The following is a 22,895-nucleotide window of genomic DNA, read 5'->3' on the forward strand; positions in this document are numbered from 1 at the left end:
ACAACTTGAAGAATGTAATCAATATCACTAAATGGTATATGTAGAAACTGTTGAATTAATGTATGTTTTAATCTGTACATTCTCAACAACAAAATAAAATATATATAAATAGTTTAGCAAAAATAAGAAAAATAATGGTACACCTTTTATATATATGAATTGAAAATACATGCACATATAAAAAATACACATTTTGTAAGAACTCATGTATACCAAAAAATATTTACATGAGACTAGTTGCCTCTGGGAAGATGGAAAATGGGGATAAATTTATAAAAAGACAGTCAAGTTGGTTCTGTCTCATAGCAACCCTATGCACAACAGAACAAAACACTGCCCAGTCCTGTACCATCCTCACAATCGTTGCTATGTCTGAACCCACTGCTGCAGCCAATGTGTCAATCCACTTCAGTGAGGGTCTTCCTCTTTTTCCCTGATCCACTACCAAGCATGATGTCCTTCTCTAAGGACCTGTCCCTCCCAATAACATGTCCAAAGTACTTAAGACCAAGCTCACCATCCTCACTTCTAAGGAGCACTCTGGATGTACTTCCAAGACAGATTTGTTCATTCTTCTGGCAGCCCATGGTATATTCAATATTCTTCGCCAACACCGTAATTCAAAGGCATCAATTCTTCTTCAGTCTTCCTTATTCATTGTCCAACTTTCGCATGCATATGAGGCAACTGAAAACACCATGGCTTAGGTCAAGCGCATCTTAGTCCTTAAAGTGACATCTTTGCTTTTTACACTTTAAAGAGGTCTTTTGCAGCAGATCTGCCTAACACAATGCGTCGTTTGACTTCTTGACTGCTGCTTCCATGGGTGTTTATTGTGGATCCAAGGAAAATGAAATCCTTGACAATGTCAACCTTTTCTCCATTTATCATGATGTTGCTTATTGGTCCAGTTGTGAGGATTTTTATCTTCTTTACTTTGAGGTGTAAATCCATACTGAAGGCTGTGGTCTTTGATCTTCATCAGTAAGTGCTTTTAGCCCTCTTCACTTTCAGCAAGCAAGGTTATTATCATCTGTATATCACAGGTTGTTAATGAGTCTTCCTTCAGTTCTGCTGCCACATTCTTCATATAGTCCAACTTCTCGGATTATTTGCTCAGCATACAGATTAAGTACGGTAAAAGGATACAACCCTGATGCACAGGGTTTCCTGACTTTAAACCACGTAGTATCTCTTTGTTCTGTTTGAATGACTGCTTCTTGGTCTAAGTACAGGTTCCTCATGAACACAATTAAGTGTTCTAGACTCCCCATTCTTCGCAATGTTATCCATAATTTTACGATCCACATAATAGAATGCCTTTGTATAGTTAATAAAACACAGGAAAACGTCTTTCTGGTATTTTTTGCTTTCAATCAAGATCCATCTGACATCAGCAATGACACCCCTCATTCCATGTTTTCTTCTGAATCCAGCCTGAATTTCTAGCAGTTCCCTGTCGATGTACTGCTACAACCGCTTTTGAATGATCTTCAGCAAAATTTTACTTTTGAGTGATATTAATGACATTGTTGGATAATTCCTGCATTCTGTTAGATCACCTTTCTTTGGAATGGGCACAAATATGGCTCCCTTCCAGTCGGTTGGCCAGGTAGCTGTCTTCCAAATTTCTTGACATACAAGAGTGAGCAACTCTTGCACTGCATCTATTTGTTGAAATATTTCAATTGGTATTCCATCAATTCCTGTAGCCTTGTTTTTCACCCATGTCTTCAGTACAGCTTGAACTTCTTCCTTCAATACCATGGGTTCTTGATCATATGCTGCCATCTAAAATGGCTGAATGTCCACTAATTCTTTTTGGTACAGTGATACTGTGTATTCCCCTCATCTTCTTTTGATGCTCCCTGCATTGTTCAACATTTTGCCTGTAGAATCCTTCAATATTGAAATTTAAGGCTTGAATTTTTTCTTCATTTCTTTCAGCTTGAGAAATGCCGAGCATGTTCTTCCCTTTTGGTTTTCTATCTCCAGGTCTTTGCACATTTCATTATAATACTCTGTATTCTGGAGCAGGCCTCTGAAATCTTCTGTTTGGCTCTTTTGCTTCATCATTTCTTCCATTTGCATTAGCTACTCTATGTTCAAGAGCAAGTTTCAGATTCCCTCTGACATCCATTTTGGTCTTTTCTTTCTTTCCTGTCTTTTTAATGACCTTTTTGCTTTCTCATGTATGATATCCTTGATGTGATTCCACAGCTCGTCTGGTCTTCAGTCATTAATGTTCAATGGATCAAATCTATTTTTGCGATGGTCTCTAAATTCAGGTGGGATATACTCAAGGCTGTATTCTGGCTCTGGTGGACTTGTTTTAATTTTCTTCAGCTTCAGCCTGAACTTGCATATGGGCAATTGATGGTCTGTTCCACAGTCAGCCCCTGGCCTTGTTCTGACTGATGATACTGAGCCTCTCTATCATCTTTTCCACAAAGGTAGTCCATTTGATTCCTGTGTATTCCATCCGGCGAGGTCCACATGTATGGTCACTGTTTATGCTGCTCAAAAAATGTATTTGCAATGAAGAAGTCATTGGTCTTGCAAAATTCTATCATGCAAACTCTGGCGTTGTTTCTATCACCAAGGCCATAGTTTCCAACTACAGACCCTTCCTCTTTGTTTACAACCTTCACATTCCAATCATCAGTAATTATCAATGCATCTTGACTGAATGTTGATCAATTTCAGACTGCAGAAGTTGATAAAAATCCTCAATTTCTTCATCTTTGGCATTAGTGGTAAATTTGCATAATAGCTGTATTAACTGGTCTTTCTTGTAGGAGTATGGCTATTATCACCGACAGCATTGTACTTCAGGATAATCTTGAAATGTTCTTTTTGATGATGAATACATCAATTTGCCATTCCTAGCCTAGTAGACCATATGACTGTCCAATTCAAAACAGCCAATATCAGTCCATTTCAGCTCACTAATGCCTAGGAGATCGATCTTTATGCATTCCATTTTATTACTGAGGATTTCCAAATTTTCCTAGATTCATACCTCATACATTCCATGTTCCGATTAGTAATGGATGTTTGCAGCTGTTTCTTCTCAGTGTGAATCGTGCTACATCAGCAGATGAAGGTCCCAAAAGCTTGACTCCATCCATGTCATAAAGGTCAGCTCTACTTTGAGGAGGCAGCTCTTCCCCAGTGGTACTTTGCGTGCATTCCAACCTAAGAGGCTCATCTTCCAGCAATGTTCTGCTGTTATTCATAAAGTTTTCACTGGCCAATTTTTTTTAGAATAACCAGGTCCTTCTTCCTAGTCTGTCTTAGTCTGGAAGCTCTGCTGAAACCTGTCCACCACGGGTGACCCGCTGGCATTTGAAATACCGGTGGCATAGTTTCCAGAATCACAACAACACACAAGCCACCACAGTACTACAAACTGACAGATGAGTGATGGACAAAAATATTAATCGCGACTATTTCAGGATGACGAGATTTATGGGTGATTTTCAAGGTCTTCATGTTTTCTATATTACCTGAACTCTTTATCTTTTTACTTTCTAACCCATTTCTGTGAAGCAGATTCCCACTCATAGCGACCCTATAGGACAGGGTAGAACTGCTGCATAGGCTTTCCAAGACTATAATCTTTACCGAAGCAGATGGCCACATTTTTCTTCCATGGAGTGGCTGGTTGGTTCCAACTGGTTACCTTTTGGTCAGCAGCCGAGTGCTTAATCACCGTGCCACAAGCGCTCCTTTCTTTTTACCTTTATCCTCAATAAAAGAAATAAACAGATATTTTCTTTTGGCAAAAATATTTGACAATAAAGAGGAACAGAAAGATGTAATGTGGTAGAAGCATCAGCAGAAGCTATCTGCATTGGCTTCCCCAGACCACAATAAGAAAGACTTAAGCATGGTTCTAGTTGAGTGCAAGGAACCAACAAAAAAGAAGAAATTAAATGTAAGAGAGAAACACTGAGAAAATGGGTGAATAGATTATAGGGAATATGATAGCACAGAGACAGGCTTAATGAATGTTCCTATTCCACAACTGAAAAACAAAAAAAAAGGAAGCAAAAAGTGAAAAGGGTATTCAGAACCTAGGGAAAGGGTTCAACTCATGCCATAAACTTCCGGAAATGCTATCTAACAACAAAGACCAAATTTAAGGAAGCATCACATAAAGGACCATACAGGAGAGTGAAAGGTGAATCAATTAAGTTCAAAATATCCCACTGGCATCCCACCACTTGATAGAAGACACTGAGGTAATAAGTAGTCCATGAGGAAAAGATAACCGTCCTACTTGGAGAATGCTCCCCCTGTGAAAAAACAGCACTTCTGTACTAGACAGAATAAAGATTTATCATATACTCCTTCTCTAGCCAGGAAGGAGTCAAAAATATCTAAAAAAATAATCTCTTAAGACTAAATATCTTAGCTGCAGCATGAAAATGTGCTAGAAAAGAATATGCCGTCAGCCATATCATCATCCATAAGGTAATGCCACCTAACCAGTCAGCAAAAAAAAAAAAAAACGAAAAAAAAAACCCCGAAAGCCATTGCTGTCAAGTTGATTCCAACTCACAGAGACCCTATAGGACAAAGTAGAACTGCCCCATAGGTTTCCAAGTCTGTAGTCTTTACAGAAGCAGACTGCCACACCTTTCTCCTGCGGAGTGGCTGGTGGGTTCAAACTGCCGACCTTTGGCTTAGCAGTCTAGCACTGAACCACTGAGCCACCAGAGCTCCTTAAAGTAGCCATCAGCTGACCGTAAAATAGCACAATAACAAAAACCCAAGACCATATCCCACAGAACTAAATATCTCACCACCACACTTGGTACAGTGGCCACCAGTACAGTATATGAGTTTTAACACAATTGCAGAGAAAAACAACACCTGTTGTGATTGTCCAGAGTCCTAGAATCACCTATTCCCTCCCTGCTTTTCCCAGGCTCTGAGGGGCAAAACAAAAGCTGCCACAAGCTAATGGCCTGGCCTTCAAACAGTACCTTGTAAACAGGTAAGGCATTCACAGAGAATTCAACCACATTACTTGTGGGCAAATAAATGGTTTCCACAGAACTGTTCAGAGACAAAGGTAATTCAAAAACAAAAGAGAAGGATCTATGTAAAAAATTCTGTAACATTAAAGTGGAATAAAAGAAATAGGGAAAGAGGAAGAATTTATTTTACAAGAAGGTGTACCCATTTTAGCCAATAAATAATTTGTACTCTCATGGACCTAATGAAATAGATACAAGATAAGCTAAGACAATAAAGAGAGATTACAAGGCAGTTGACAAAACTAACACAATTCATCAAACAATGAACTACCTACAATGTATCAGAGAACCAATGGCAAGCACTAAGGAAGACAACTAAGGGTAAAAATAATACCACTATACACTATACTTAAAAAAAAAAATACTGCCGTTGAGTTGATTCCGACTCATAGCAACCCTACAGGACAGAGCAAACTGCCCCAAAGGGTTTCCAAGGAGCAGCTGATATGGATTGGAACTGTCGACTTTTTGGTTAGCAGCTGAATACTTAACCACTGTGCCACCAGAGCTCCAACCACCATACTACTGGAGAAGAATTTATGCAATAAAAAACAAAAAATTGATCAACAGTGTAGAACACTGAGCCAGTGTAGAGAAAAAGATGTAGGAAATGAAAACAATCAGAATGAAAGGAGAGACAGATGTACAACTAACCATCCAACCAGTTGACATCGAATTGACTCTGGCTTATGGCGACTCCATAGGTTTTTCAATGGTTGATTTTTCAGAAGTAGATCACCATCAGGCCTTTCTTCCAAGGTGCCTCTGGGTGGACTCGAACCTTCAATCTTTCAGTTAGCAACTGAGCATATTAACCATTTGCACCCATCCAAGGACTCCAGATGTATAATAGAGATCTAATATTTGGATAAATGATGTTGGCCTCCCTCCCTACTCTTCAGATAGAAAACAGGTCAAAATGAAAAGAAAAAAATAATCAAGAATATAAAACGTAAAAAATGTCCTGTAAAGAAAAGCTCAGTAGGGAGAGGGAGAGATGGTTCGGAAGCACTGAGGAGTTGCCAGACCTGACCCGGCAGGAGCCGGCACCCTTCAGCCTGGATTGGCTGGAGTGCACGGTGAGGCAAGCAGTGGCACTCGGGAGATGTTTGCCACATTGGGAGAGACCTGGCGGCAGAAAGTCTACTTGGGCATCCAGAATCAGGGAAAAGCAGCGCTCAACTGGCAAAAGATAAGTACCTGTGTTTGATCTACTGCGTGGATCAAAAAACACCTTTTTGCAAAAAACCTCTCCCACTGACCTACCCCCTTCTCACTCTGCACGGGGTTCCGGACCAGCTTCAGCGATTGCCGGGTACCCTGGGCCAGAAGTAGGACGAGTCACGCACCTTAAGCCTTTCTCTCGGCCTTGGAGAGGGAACAAATTAACAAACAGGGAAAAAATAATCTGCCAGCTCCCCTAAACCAGGAACTCAGGGTAGGCACAGCTCCTTTCCCTAGGGATAGGCATAAGGGGTCCATGGAATTTGAACGCCTTTCACTTCTGCATAGACCTGTGTGGGCCCATTTCAACAGTGTAGGCCCTCATTACCACAGTACAACAGGGTTTACACCTGAAGTCTAACTTCAACTGTATCAGCTATATGGTGATGTAGCAGGTTTGTGACATGTGACACAGCTCTGCCCATTAAGCAGGGTCCTCACCTACCCACATCAACGGCCTGAAGACTGGTGGCTCCACCCAGCCACCTAGCCAACTGCGACAAGGGTCCAAGAATAAGTGGTCCCCCCTAGTCCTTACAGCCAACAGCATTGGGTGCTCATAGTCTGGCTGTAAAAACCACCCACCTACACACTCTAGGGAACAGGGACACGCTTTCCTCCTGGACACTCAGGGGCAGCCATCAGCCCCCTGCCTTGCTCAGTGCGTGACCTCCTACTGCAGCCAGATACCTCTGCCTACACCAATCACTCATGCCTGTCTAGGACTGTAGGTGAGAGCCTGCACCACACACTTGGTAACTGACTATCTGGACACCTGAGCTGAATCCATACAAGAAAAGTAAACAGACTTCTGGGTTCACATACCTAATAACCGCTTTAACTACCTGGTGACAGGACGTTATAGCTTCAAAGGTGCCAACAATCAAACTAGTTCACATGAGCAACCTATTTGGGCTTATTAAAAAAAAAAACAAAACAAGAAGCTAGGACACAGTAAGCAAACATAAATAAATAAATATAATAACTGATGGCTCAGAGACAACAGTCAATATCAAATCCCATAAAGATGCAGATCATGATGGCTTCAGCAAGCTCCCAAAACAAAGAATCAAGAAATGTTCCCAAGGAAGATAATTTCTTGGAATTACCAGAGGTAGAACACAAAAGATTAATATACAGAACTCTTTAAGAGATCAGGAAGGAGAGCAGGCAAAACGCAGAACAAGCCAAGCAACACACAGACAAAGCAATAGAGGAACTTAAGAAGGTTATACAAGAGCATAATGACAAATTTAATACACTGCAAGAATCCATAGAGAGACGGCAATCAGAAACCCAGAAGACTAACAATAAAATCTCAAAATTACACAACTCCATAGGAAGTCACAGGAGCAGAACTGAGGCAACAGAAGTTAGCATTAGCGAAACTGAAGATAAAGCACTCGACACCAACTTATTTGAGGAAAAATCAGATAAAAGAATTTTAAAAAATGAAGAAACCCTAAGAATTATGTGGGACTCTATCAAGAGGAATAACCTATGAGTGACTGGAGTACCAGAACGGGGGGATGACAGAAAATACTCAGAGAATGATTGAAGAATGGTGAAAGAAGAAATCACAAGAGGAACCAGAAAATACTTTGATGTGAATGAAAAAAACAAAACATATCAAAACTTACAGTATGCAGTAAAAGCAGTGCTCAGATGGAAATCTGTAGCTGTAAATAACTACATTATAAAAGAAGAATGAGCTCAATTTAATAACAACTTTACACTTAAGGAACTAGAAAAAGAAAAGCAAACTAAACTCAAAGCAGACAGAAGGAAGGAAACAATAAAGATTAGAGTGAGATAAACAAAACAGACACTAGAAAAACAATACAGTCAACAAAATCAGAAGTTGGTTCATTGGAAAGATTAACAAAACTTGCAAACTTTTATACAGACTCAATAAAAGAGAGACAACTCTAATTACTAAAATAAAAGTGGGGACATTATTGGGTGGGGGGACTTTATATTTACAGAAATAAAAAGCATTATGTGAGAATAGTATGAACAATTACTGCGTGCCAATGATTTAGATAATCTGGATGAAATCAACAAATTCCTAGAAACACAAACTACAAACTCTGGTCCAAGAATAGAAAATCTTAACAGAACTATAGCAAGTAAAGAGATTGAATTAGTTATTTAAAAATTTTCCACAAAGAAAAGCCTAGAAACTGACAATGTCATTGGTGAATTCTATCGAACATTTAAAGAGTAATTAATACCAATTCTTCCCAAATTCTTCCAAAAAACAGAAGAGGAGGGAATACTTCCTGACTCATTCTATGAGACCAGTATTACCTGGATACCAAAACCAGACAAAGACACCACAAGAAAACTACTCAATATCCCTTATGAATACAGATGCAAAAGTCCTCAACAAAATACTAGCAAACCAAATTGAGCAGCATATGAAAAGGATTATACATCATGACCAAGTGAAATTTATTCCAGGAATGCAAGGTTAGTTCAGTGTACACATATCATTCAATGTAATATACCATGTTAACAGAATAAAAGGGAAAAACATACGATCATCTCAATAGATGGAGGAAAAGCATATGGCAAAAATCCAAAACCCTTTCATGATAAAGAAACTCAGCAAACTAGGAATAGCAGGGAAGTTCTTTAACATGATAAAGGGCAACTAGGAAAAATCAACAGATAACATGATCTTACACATAGAAAATTCCAAGAATCTACTAAAAAACTGTTAGAGCTAATGAATGAACTCAGTAAAGTTGCAGGATACAAGATCAACACATAAAAATAAGCTGTATTTCTATATACTAGCAATGAACAATTACAAATAAAACTAAGAAAACAATTTTATTTACAATAGCACCAAAAAGAATAAAATAGAAATAAATTTAACCAAAGAGGTACAAGACTTGCACACTGAAAGCTACAAAACTGAAAGAAATGGAAAAGTATTCTGTGTTCATGGATTGGAAGACTTATAAGACAACAGTACTCCTCAAAGTGACCAACAGATTAAATGCAATTTCTACCAAAATTTGAATGGCCCTTTTTTGCAGAAATAGAAAAAAACCAATCCTAAAATTCATACAGAATTGCAGGGACCCCGAACAGCGAAAACAATTTTGAAGCTGAACAAAGTAGGAAAATTCACACTTCTCAATTTCCAGACTTACTAACAAGCTACAGTAATTAACACAATGTGGTATTAGCATGAAGATAGACATGAAGATCAGTGGAATAGAATTGAGAGCCCAGAAATAAACCCAAAATAAGCCCAGAGCCTAATTGCTTTTTAAAAAGGGTACCAAGTCCATGCAATGGGGAAGGAATAATCTCTTCAACAAACGGTGCTGGGGCAAGTGAGTATTTATATGGAAAGAATGAAGGAGGATCCTTATACTCTATATAAAAATTAACTCAAAATGAATCAAAGGCCTAAACATAAGAGCTAAAACTATTAAAAGTCTTAGAAGAAAATATAGGGGGAAATTTTCATTACCTTAGATTGGGAAATGGGATTCTAAAATATGATAACAAAAGTACAAGCAACAAAGAAAAAATAGATAAATTGGACTTCATCAAAATTAAAAACTTTTGTGCATCAAAGTGCAGTATTGAAAGTGAAAGACAACCAACTGAATGGAAGAAATATTTGCAAATTATGTAACTTGTAAGGGTTGTATAGTATCCAGAATATATGAAGAACTGCTACAACTTAACAACAAAAAGACAAACGACCCAATTAAAAAGTGGGCAAAGGACTTCAATAGACATTGCTCCAAAAAAGATACACAAATAGTCAACAAGCACATGAAAAAGTGATTGACATCATTTTCATCAGAAAAACGCAAATAAAAAACCACAATGAGACACTAGTTCACATCCACTAGGATGACCATAATCAGGAAAAACAAACAAAAAACCTAAAACAAGCAAGCAAACAAACTCCCAATAAATAACAAGCGTTGGTGAATGGGGAGAACTTGGAACTCTTATCCACTGCCAGTGGGGCATAAAATGGTGCAGCTGCTGTGGAAATCAGTTTGGAGGTACCTCAAAGTGTTAAACACAGAATTATCATATGACCCAGCAAAATACACTCCTAGGTATACAAGGGTAAGTCAAAAAGTATTGCTACTAGGGTTCTAGTTCATACATGCATGGGTTTATTCCAAACAAAATGTGTTTAAACACATCTCTTCAATCACTGGATGGCTGCAGACAAATTCTCTCAGTAATATACTTGTCTTAGTCTCATTAGGGTGCCTTTAAAAAAAAAAAAAAAAAGGATCCTTTTTGTCCACGGAAAAAAATGATTTTGAGGTCAAGGCTAGTATCAAATTTTTAACAAAACTCAAGTGGACATCTTCCCAAATGATCGAAGCTTTGCAACAAGTTTATGGGAAAGCTGCCCTACATAAAGTAAGTTGTTAGATGGATCAAGTGTTTAAAGGAAGGTTGGGATGACCTCAAAGATGACCAAGAGGGGAAAGACCACTCAGAATGTTATTGCGACTGTTTTTTGGGATTCCAAAGAGGTAATCTTGATAGATTTTCTCAAAGGACACAGGGTGATCACAGGGGCTTATTACGAAGAAGTTTTAAGAAAACTGAAAATTGCATTGGTGAGAAAAAGGCCAGGCAAGTTGTGCCGAGGAAATTTTTTCTATCACAACAATGCACCTGCTCATTCTTCAAGGGTAGCAAGGCCTATCCTATGAGAATTTTGTTGGGAAACCTTACCCCATCCATCTTATAGAGCTGATCTTGCCCCTTCAGACTTCTTTTTGTTCCCAAAACACAAAGAACATTTAGAAAGAACACAATTTGAGTCTCTTGAAGATGCCAAAACTGCTGTTTTGGCGTGGTGTAAATCGAAGACCGCGGAATTCTTCAGGAAAGGGTTAGAGAGATGTTGACACCACTTTCGGAAGTGTATAGACCTAGACAGAGGATATGTCAAGAAACAATAGCTTCATATTTTGATACTTTTACTTAATAAAAGTTTCTATGATTTTGTAGTAATACTTTTTGACTTACCCTCGTATACCTTCAAAATTGAAAATAAGTGTTCAAGCAAAAACTTGTACACAAATGTTCATGGTAGCTCCCTCACAATATACAAAAGGGCAAAACAAACCACATGTCTATCAACAGCTGAATGGATAAACAAAATGTGGTATAACCATACAATGGAATACCATTCAGCCACAAAAAGGAGTGAAGTACTGGTAACCTGCTACAACAAGAACAAAGTCTTGAAAACATAATACTAAGTAAAAGAGCCAGATTCCATTTATATGAAATACCCAGAATAGGCAAATCCATAGAGGCAGCAGACTACTGGTTGTCAGGCTGGGGATAAAGGGTAATGAGGAGTGACTTATTGGGTACAAGGTTTCCTTTTGAGGTGATGAAAAAGTTCTGTAACTAGACAGTGCTGGTGGTTGCAGAACATTGTGACTGTACTTAATGCCACTGAATTGTGTACTTTAAAATCGTAAATTTTATGTCATATTTATTTTATCACACAAACAAAAAAGAATACCGTTTACCTAAGATTCTTTCTCCCTATGTCTCCTATGGAAGAGAAGTCTTAATTTGTGGGGGAAAGAGCAAAAATAGTCACCCTGAGGGCACTGCTGAAAATCCACTGCAGCTGAGTAAAGGACTAGGGGGAAAACTACTCTTCCTGGAGGAGGGAAAGGTATAGTGCAAAGCCCAGAATTATAGTTTGGGGAGGGGCAGACGCACTGTGAAGGACACAGTCCCAAGACCCAGGGACATGGTGCCCGCCTAGGGTTGAAGTTTAATCAGAACAGAGAACAGCACTCCAACTACCCCCTCTACTTCCTGGATAGGTTAGCAAGCATGAAGTAACAAAAGAATCCTGCTGAGAGAAGCAGGAGAGAGGCAAGAGCGGAAAGATCCTTTCTGAGGTGCAACAAGGGAAACCTAACACTAAGGGTGAAGCAGATGCCAAAAAACCCCTCTGGCAAACCTGCACTCATCCTAAACACAAGGTATTCTTAGAGGAATTTGAAGCCTGTGGTGTACTGAACCCACTGCCATTGAGTGGATTCCAACTCACAGTCACTACGAGCCGGAATCGACTCGACGACAATGGGAATGGTGTACAGAAGGCAAGCATAGCACCAACAAACCTCAAATGCAACCAGTGCGTGACTAGATTAATTCAAACGCCTAAAGGTTTAGCGGAAGGAAAGGCATGCCCATTTCCAGGCATAAAAACTGTTGATCTCAGTCTATACTGTCCTACCTCAAAATGTTTTTTAACAAAAAATTACAAAAGAACAACACACTCCCAAGAGACAAGCAATTATCAGATGCAGACTCATATATGACACAGATGTTAGAAGTAACTAACAGGGAATTTAAAAAGACTGATTAATATTTACAGGCTTTAATACAATCAGTGGACAACACGTAACATCAGGTGGGTAATTTCAGTAGAGACAGAAATTATAAGAAAGCAGTAAACAGAAATGCTAGGAATGTAAAATACAGTAACAAAAATGAAGAATTTCTTCCCATTGGTTCATCAGTGGACGCAACATGGACAAGGAAAAAATCAGTAAACTTCAAGATAGATCAATAGCAATCACTCAAACTGAAACACAAAATAAATAAGTGGGGGAAAAAAACTGGGTAGAGCATTCAACAGCTGTGGGACAATATCAAATGGTCTAGCATGCACATAGTTGGAACCTCAGGAGAAGAGAGAACAGGGCATTAGAAATATTTGAAGAAATAATGGCCTAGAATTTTCCAAAATTAATGATAGACACCAAACCACAGATGCAAGAAGCTAAAGAATACCAAGAGGATAAATTCCATCCTTCTCAAACCCAAAAGAAATCATATTCAAACTGCTCAAAACAAAAGACAAGGAGAAAATCTTGATATGCAGCCAGAGAAATAAAGACAAATTACATATAAAAGAGGGGTCCCTGGGTGGTACAAAAGATCAGTGTTTTAGGGCTACCAACCAAAAGGTTGGAGGTTCAAGTCTACTCAGAGGCACCTTGGAAGAAAGGCCTGGAAATTTTCCTTCTGAAAAATCAGTCACTGAAAACCCTATGGAGCACAGTTGTACTCTGGCACACATGGGATTGCCATGAGCTGGAACCAACTCGACAGCAACTGGGTAACCAATAGGGGAAGAAGAATAAAAATGACAGCAGGCTTCTTGTAAAAAACCATGCAAACTAGAAGGTAAGGCAGTGACATTTTTAAAGTGCTAAAAGAAAAAATATATATTATTGCAGCCAACCTGATCTAAAAGAAATTAAAGGAAATATGAATCTACGCAAAGAAATGCAGAGCACTGGATATAGGCATATATGCAGATAAAGCAAAATTCATTTTCCCCCCCTTATGTTTTAATTGCTATAAAAGATAACTATCTAAAACAAAAAGAGTAGCAATATATTGTATTTTTACAACATAAGTAAAATGTATGACAAAAATAGAATAAAGAATGGGAGGGAGAAATTGGGAATATACTGTTGTAGAGTCCTTACGCTACAAGTAAAGTGGTATATAATTTTAAAGTATACTCTAATTAAACATGTATAAATAAAGGTATTTGTAAACCCCAGAATAATGACTAAAAACATGCAAAAGGTATACATAATAAACCAACACAGGAGAAAAAACAAAATGATAAATACTGTTGAATTAACCCATGAGAAGGCAGAAAAAAGAACAGAAAACATTTAGTGGATATAGCTGTACTCACAGGAAAATTCACAGCTTTTGTTACTAAGTTACAAAATATGAAGTAAATGATTCATGCATTCAACTCAAGAATATAATAACCAAAGAAAGAGGAACCAGGTGTTAATGAATTAGAAAATAAAATATTAATACAAATAATACATCTAAGAGCGGTTATTAAAAAAAATGAGAGGTCAAACATCAGATGGTTTATCTGGTGACAGTGTGGCAGCAGCACAAGTAGAAATACATGAAATCAGGAATCAATGAGAAACTAGACATACAGAAATAAATTCAAAAGGATTTAAAAAATTGTTTTGCAAACTATACGTTAGCAGTTTAAAACCTGGATAAAATGTATAATTTTCTAGGAAAATATAATTTATCAATATTGACCTGAGAAAATGTTAAATGCAGAGCTACCATATGACTCAACAATTCCACTCCTAGGTATTTACCTAAGAGAAATGAAAACATACGTCTATACAAAAATTTGTACTCGAATGTTCACAGCACTATCCACGGTAGCCAAAAAATGGAAACTCAAGTGTAAAACTAATGAATCGGTAAACCGTGGTCTATCCGTACAATGGAATATTAGTGAGCCATAAAAAGGAGTGAAACACTGACACCTGCTACAATAGGGGTGAACCTTGAAAACATTATGCTAAGTGAAAGAAGCCAGTGACAAAAGACTACAATGTATGATTCCACTTGTAACAAACGTCCAGAATAGGCAATCCAGAGGCAGACAGTAAACTGAGGGTTCCCTAGAGCTTGGAGGGTTAGGGGAAAATGAGGAGTGATTGCTAATGGCTACAGGGTTTCTTTTTGGCATTATGAAAATGTTCCAAAATTGTGGTGACAGTTGCACAACTCTGTGAATATACTAAAAATCATTTAATTGTATACTTCAAATGGGTAAATTATGTGGCATGTAACTATATCTCAACTAGTTGTTCACTGAAGTATTTATAACAAAAATTACAATATTTTTTAATCCATTGAGAACTGGTTAAGTAATTCATGAGATACCCATTCAATGGAACACTTTGTAGCAGTGAAAAAAAATGAGGTACATGTATAGGCAAGATAATGGAAAGGCAGTCAAAATAAAATGTTAAATAAAAAGAGCAAGTTGTAGAATAATATGATCCCATTTTGATAAGTGTAACAGTAATTATAGGGTTGCATTGATATAAAAAATGAAAAGACCTATAATGGTTATTTTCAGACAGCAGAATTTAGGATGATCATCCATCCTGGTGTGCCTGGGATACTTTTAGTTTATGTCTTTATCCTGTCATAACTTTCACCTGCAACTCCTTTCACTCTCAAGTATCCCAATTTAGATGACAAATTTATATGATTACTAAATATTAGGACTTCCCTTGCTACTTAAAAAAAACTGCATCAGTATTTTGCAAGGTGTGTGATTCATTTTGGAATTGGGAAACAAAACAACACAAGTAGAGTGTTAGTCTTAAAAGAGGGTGGGCACGAGGTAAGACAGGTACTTTGGCTGTGTCACACTTCTCACTGGACCCTGAAGACACTATGCATTTCTGTGCCTTTGTTTACACTGTTCCTTTAGTCTAGAATATCAGCTTCCCATGTTTTCACAGTTCTTACTCTTTTATACCTACATTCAAACATAAACATTTATGAATCCTTCCTCAATCTCCAACCTAAAAAGAACCAATCATAGCTTCCTCACCGTGTTCCCACAGGACTTTGTTCATACCTTCATTATAACCCTTATCCTAAGGTATCTGTCTCCCCAGCTAGATTGGGGATTTCTTGAGAGTGGGAACCATTCATGTCTCTAGTATACAGCAGAGTGCCTTGCACATAGGAAATACTCAATAAATGTGTGCTGAGTGAATAAAACAACTCTGTTTTGCTTATTTTCTCATCAACTCAGTATTTATTTAAATTGGGTTCTGAACTCCCAAAGCTCTTGAAATAACCTGTATCAGCTCTTCGCATCAAGTCCCTCTTCCCACCACTATATAACTACCTGTACTATTTAAAACTCATTCTACTAATCTTTTACTAGTTCTATAGGTTTATCTCTATTTTCCTCTTTACTCATTTTTTTTTTTTTTCCAATATTTCTTAAGAAAAGCCTCCTGGATGCCGGATGGTATGGGTTAAATGCTTTTGTGCTTAGAAACACACCACTTCCAAATTTTACTACAAGATGATGACAATGTCATTTTCATATTTGAATAAGACCACATTAGGGAAGAATGCAGACTGGTCCTTGACAACTTGCTGCTTACAAAGAACCCATTTTTACTACTACTGCAGAACTCAGTATCTTGTTTCCCAATAAATCAGACGATATTTCCACTGAGGAAAACCTGGATGTGTGTTTTTCTTTTTTTACCTTATGCCCCAATCACTTGATACTTTTAGGGGAAGCGGAATACATGCCCTCCACAAATTTACCTAACCACCCTATTTCCCATTCCTAGCTATAGAGTAGAATTATAAATATTTTATTATCAAGAATTAGCAGTGACCTTTATAGACAACTCACGGTGACCCTATAGGACAGAGCAGAACTGCCCCGTAGTTTCCAAGGAGCAGCTGGTGGATTCAAACTGCTGACCTTTTGGTTAGCAGTCGAGCTGTTAACCACTGTGCCACCAGGAATCGACTTGACAGCAACGGGTTTGGTTTTGGTTTATGGATAACTGGCTCTCCTACCCAGTTACTAACTAAAAAAGGACTATTTTTAAAACCTAATTAATTTAGGTAGGTATTTTAAAACTTCAACTGTTTTACAACTAATAATCCTAAACAGCAAAGTAATTCATTAAGTGCAATTAATTTATATTGCAGAATTCATCAGGAAGTTAAACTGCACAAAATTAGATGTTACTTGGGTGTTTTCCTGAGCTAGGGACAAACTAATAGTGGCTGAACTTTAAATACATTACTTTCAGAAGAAAATCCTGATTCTACACTTACTTGTATGCTTTCCGGGCCATCTGTGGATAGGGGTGGAGTGGCCTTCTATATAAGCATCTGTCTTGTCAAGGACCCTCAATTTCAAAATAAGATATCAACCCTACTCCCAGCTCTACTGGACAGACATTTTGCATTCCAGGCACTTGCCACTGTCATTTAATACTCATCAAAACCTCAACTAGGAGAAATAGTACTTATGGTAAATTGTTTAAACATCTCATTCCTTTCCTCTAGACAAGCTGTCTCCAAATTTTTTTGACTCTGCAATCCTACTGACAAAATTTGTTTTTAGCAGGAACTGTCAAAATAGATATTTATTTATAAGTTACTACTGTACTCATATAAAACATACACTAAAATATAAATTTTAAAAGGTTGAGAAAAACGAAATTCTAATATTTTTCTTTCAACCCTCCAATGGATCATTTTGCAACCATCGCTCTTTGGAGAGCACCTCCTTGGGTTAAGGCAATTGTCTGCATGTGCTGACCCCCCAAGTACTGCCTTTTCTGAACTCCTGAAGCTAAGGAATGTCAGAATAGCCTCATGGGGGTTGTTAATGAACCTACTGTAAGGCTACTGTTGAGGACTCTTTGTTACGCTTCAATGCCTTCTTTATGGGGACAGATAAGAGAAACTTCTCTTAGGTTTTAGTACCAGAAATATCAGTAATGTTTTCGAAAATTTATTTTGTTTTTATATTGCCAACTCATGCACGGTTATGTTGTTAGGTGCCACAGAGTCAATTTCAACTCACGGCAACCTGGTGTGACCAAGTAGAACTGCACCACAGAGTTTTCTAGGCTGTACTCTTTATGGGAGCAGATTGCCAGGTCTTTCTCCTGTGGAGCCACTGGGTAGGTTCAAACCACCAACCTTATGTAACTGATCACAAAATTCTAGCAACACGAACTGCTAGAAAACACAAAGCCAAATTCGTGGCTCATGTCTAGCAAGCATACCCACAAGGCATATTTATCTCCCCTTTGGTTTCGTTTTTCCATCACTCACAATTCTTCATTTATTTTTTGAATTGTGTTGTAGCTCACTCATGGCTTCATTTGAATTTTCTATTATTCCCAGTTCTTCATCTACTTTTTTAAAAATCATATTGTATTACTTATATATGTATGTGTGTGTATATATGTGTTTTAAAAGTACTTCAAATATCTCCTGAAAGACAAGGAGAAATGAATAAACAAACATACAAACAAACAAAGCAATAAATAGTGCAGAACGGAGGTCATTCTAAACTTGAAGCTCCCCTGTGCCAGAGCTATACTGTGCAAATTCTGAAGCATCTAGCAGCAAAGCCCTTCATCCAAAGGGTAATTCGAAAGTGGGTGTTGATGAAAAGAATGACAACTCACAATAGCACTGTACTACACTTTCTCACTCTTTTCCAGTTGGTAAGAAATGTTATAGTGAGGAAAGGGCAATTGGCTTTTTTTCACCTGTGTGCAAAGCTTAACTAAAAAGTCCATGAAAAAGGCCGTCACACTGCCAGATGGAATTTGTAGCCATGTACCTGGATGTTTTTCCTTCCGGTGTACTCAGCAGTCACATGGAAATGACCTGTGTTCACTGCTTTCTTGCTCTGCTTGCACCGCTTCTCAAGGCATCTCCTTTGTTGGTTGGTGATAGTGCTATATAATTTAACTTGCCTGGGTGACAAACATACTCTTTCATGGCCGAAAGCTTGAATCAGTCGGGCAGTGTCAATGGTGGAAATGGAGCTGCTCCTCTCGTGCATGGCCACCTCTTTATCTGTTTGGGTCAAATACTCTGATTCCACAGGAGAAGTGGTGGTGGAAAAGATGTTGGTGGTAGTATCTGTGAACAGCTCACTCTCCTCTGAGGGTCGAGAATCTGAAGAAGTGTTACTTATATAATTAAAGCCTGGCTGTTTTCTTAGAATGTATTTATTAAATTTAATATGTTCAAATTTAATCTGATTGGGCCCCTCAGCTTGATGAGTAGAAAGTATGTTGCTTTTTTTAAGATCCCCTACGTTTTTGCGGCATTTCTCTAGGCCTTTATACCTCTTTTTTTCCTGAAGTTTGCTTTTCTGTTGCTGCTGTCTACTACTACTCCACTCCTTAACATCTCGTTCCTCTCTGCTACCATCATATGTACTTTCTGAGGCCTGGAGAGAATGTGTGATGGGATTCTGAAGAAGTTTAGCCAAACGATCAAGTCGCTCCACCAAGGATAGTTCCTTCCTGTCACCAAACTCGGGAGGTTTCTGTTGCCTCTGTCGCTCCTGATACCTGTTCCAGAGTTCATTCAAACTCACAGTGCCCTGAGTTGTTGGCTCTGGGGTGACCTTATGATCCCTTTTTAGGTCATTAATTTGTCTGTTATATTTTAGATGATCTCTAGCCTGACTTTTAGTTGTATGCATCATTTCTTTATTACCCAAATTCACATCAATACGGAGGCTCTCTATTCTGGTATAATCCATCTTAGTCTTGTCCACAGTTTGACAATGAGGAGAAAGACAAGAGAGCTCTTTATGTTTGTCTGGGTGACGCTGAAAGACATCTTTCCAAGAATGCCTCATGAAAACACCCCTTCCCAAGGATTCATGGCAAAAATCTTGATCGTTTGGTAGGTGGACGGGATGATGAAAGTAAAACTGGGCTGACCGGAAGACAGAATGGGTAGTATTTTCAAATTCTGAATGACATCTGGATTCTAAAAGGAGAAAAAAAGATGTTTTAAAATCTTTCAAACATGTTTGCATTCCCTTTAGAAAGTCGATTAACACTTAGTTCTTTAGGTACAGAACAAAGGCTGAAGGAAAGAATAGCTTATACACACTTTCAGAAAACTCATGGTGTGCACAAATGTTTCATGCCTGTGCTTGACAGCTAGAAAGCATGGTAAAAGTTTAAGGGATTCTGGGTCAAAAGACCTGGATTCTGGACTGGACTCTGCCCCTGACTGGCTTTGTGACCTCAAAGAAGGCACCTGAATTCATAACAGCAGCTACTCTGTAGTCACAGTCTGCTGTGTGGGTGACATATGCTCTATATTTGTTTTTTTTTTATTTTTTTTAATTTAATCCTTGTGAAATTGAGGAATAGTTACTGTCAACTGCATTTGCAGCTAAGAAACTGCAGACCATTGGCAGCAATTAAGTGGATGGAATTAAAAAGCAAAAAATTCTTTATATGTTTAAGAGCCTTTTAAAATTCCTTTTCTACGAACCATCTTCATTTTTGGACAGTCATTACTCTACATCAAAATGGGCATGTTTAGATGTAGTAACATCTTACAATCATCTAACTGTAGACTCTAATATGGGATCAATATACTTTTTTGGAGTTTCAAATCATGTGCAGAAACACATGACATATACATGCAATAAAATGTCACTTGTACCTATGTAATCCTTTTCACCAAACACTGTAGATTACTGGTAACCAGAGTTTTCATTCAATCCTCTGAGACTTTCTATGGTAATTGCTTCAGAGTACAGTGGAATACATAGGATCGGCTTGCTCTGTTCCCCAAAGTATACAAGACTCTATACAATTTTATAATTATCTAGCAACATTTAAGAATTGGAAGGTTTTGTGCAGATTTACAGGTATCTGAGATGGCAGCTACTGCATTAAATAAATAAACAAACCTGTAATTACAAATTGTATTCAGGGGCTATGAAGGGCAAAACCAAAATTCTGTGAGAACAGTAGTTAGAGAAAAGCAGCTGAAATGTGAAGTAAAAATGAGAGCTAAATCAGAAAAATGGCATGTGAAGAACATTCAGGGAAGAGGGATCACCACGTGTGAAGGCACCGAGGCAACGCTACCACCGCCTCTGCCAATCCACCTGCACCTACTCCCTTTCCAGATACAGGGGCAGAACTGCCCCTCCTCCTTCCTTTAAAGGAGAGTCTCCACTGGTGCTCTGGAGTCCAGATTATCTTCCTTTCAAGGTCTTGGTTCCTTTCCCGATCATCTCTCTCTTACACCTTCAGCCTCTCCTTCTTTACTGGACAATTTCTAATAGCTTTCAAGCTATTCTCCTTAAAGCCTACTAACATCCTGCAATAATTTGTATCAGTTGCTTCATATTTTAACCTTTTTTTTTTTGAGCTTCCAGCTGCCTCTTTATTTCTTGTGTGATTTACTTTTATCATATCTTCAATTTTTTCAAGTCTCAGCCACACTAGGCATGTGGAAGAAATCCTTGTTTTGTTTCTGTAGCCCTCTATCCTTCTGCTCCAGTCTGAACACACTGCACCCTAACCTGCTGTGGAGCTGTCATACTGAGTTTGCCTTCCCTACTCTCCTTTGGTTAGATCCACTATTTCTGGATTCTACGTTTCTTTTTTGATTTTCACCTTCATTTACCAGAGCTTATTTCCACAAATGATATATTTCCAATGACACAGTGCACATTTCCTAGAACGACTATTTTGTCCTCATACTTATTTGTATTGCATATTTCACTGGGTATAGCTTCAAAATCATTGCTCAGAAATTTAAAGATCTTGCTGTACTCTTTCTAGCATCTACTGTTGCTGATGAGAAGCCTGATGAAAATTTCCTTATAAATGATATGTGTTTTCCTGTTGGAAGATCTTTTATCCACAATAATGTGAACTCCCCACCTCCCAATTTATTCGGCTGAGCATTCAGTACCCATAACCACTGTCGTCAAGTTGATTCCGACTCTTAACAACCCTGTAGGACAGAGTGGAACTGCCCCATAGGGTTTCCAAGGCCATTGATCTTTACGGAAGCAGGCTGCCACATCTTACTTCTGTGGGTGGGTTCGAATCGCTGACCTTTTTGTTAGCAGCCAAGCGCACAGGCTCTTTCAATTTGAAGATTCACATCTCTTTTCAGCATCAGAAAATTATCTGGTATTATTTCTTTAATAATTTCCTCTCTTCTCCTTTATTTTCTCTTTCAGATACTAGTAGAAAAATGCTGGATCTCCTGAAATGGTTCTGTTTTATTTTTTCTCTTATTTTTCTTGTCTCTTGGTCATTTTATTCTACGTTCTGGGTTATTGTGTTTATCTTCACTCAGCAACAACAAAATATAAATTCTTTTCAACACACAGAACGTTCTCTAGGACAGACCATATATGCTAGGCCATATAACAAACTTCTACAAATTTAAACAGACTGAAATCATACAAAGTATGTTCTCCAACAACAACAGAATGAAATTAGAAATCAATAGCAGAAAAAAAAAATTTGGAAAACTTATAAATATGTTGAAATTAAATAACACACTCCTATGTAGCCTAAGGAGCCCTGATGGTGAAGTGGTTAAGAGCTCAGCTGCTAACCAAAAGGTCAGCAGTTCAAATCTACCAGCCGATCCTTAGAAACTCTATGTGGCTGTACTACTCTGTCCCATAGAGTCGCTATGAGTGGGAAGCAACTCGACGGCAACAGTTTAAATAGCCAATGGGTAAAAGAGGAAATCACAAAATACTTTGAGATGAGTGAAAATGAAGGCACAATACCAAAACTTATGGGATGCAGACAAAACAGAGCTTAGAGAATTTATTGCTGTAACAAAGAAGAAAGATCTCAAATCAGTAACCTAATCTTCCAACTTAAGAGTGTGTGAAATGGGCAAGCTGAACCTAAAGCAAGCAGAAAGAAGGAAATAATAAAGATCAGAATGGAAATTAATGAAATAAAGAATATAAAAGCAATAAAGAAAAATCAATAAAGCCAAAAGTTGTTATTTTGAAAAAAGTCAACAAAAATGACAAACCTTTAGCTAGGCTGACCAAGAAAAAAAAAGAAAGACTCAAATTATTAGAATCAGAAATGAAAGAGGAAACATTACTACTGATCTGACAGAAACAAAAAGGATTATAAGGGAATATAAACAAATTCTGAATCACTATGAATCAGAATCGAAGCCATGGCACACAAC

At 38.0% G+C, this 22,895-nt stretch overlaps 1 protein-coding gene across 4 annotated transcripts in view; it reads right to left on the minus strand.

Moving 5' to 3' along the window:
- The window catches only part of ALMS1 (ALMS1 centrosome and basal body associated protein), a 210,439-nt gene that overhangs the window by 25,300 nt on the left and 162,244 nt on the right, over nt 1–22,895 (minus strand). For all 4 annotated transcript variants that reach the window (XM_023732665.1, XM_023732673.1, XM_023732658.1 and 1 more), the window contains one exon: nt 18,511–19,679. In XM_023732665.1, coding sequence (XP_023588433.1) covers nt 18,511–19,679 — 1,169 coding nt within the window. The remainder of the gene's footprint in view (nt 1–18,510; nt 19,680–22,895) is intronic.

Source organism: Trichechus manatus, unplaced genomic scaffold (assembly GCF_000243295.1).
Source record: "Trichechus manatus latirostris isolate Lorelei unplaced genomic scaffold, TriManLat1.0 scaffold00004, whole genome shotgun sequence".
Classification (NCBI taxonomy): domain Eukaryota; kingdom Metazoa; phylum Chordata; class Mammalia; order Sirenia; family Trichechidae; genus Trichechus; species Trichechus manatus.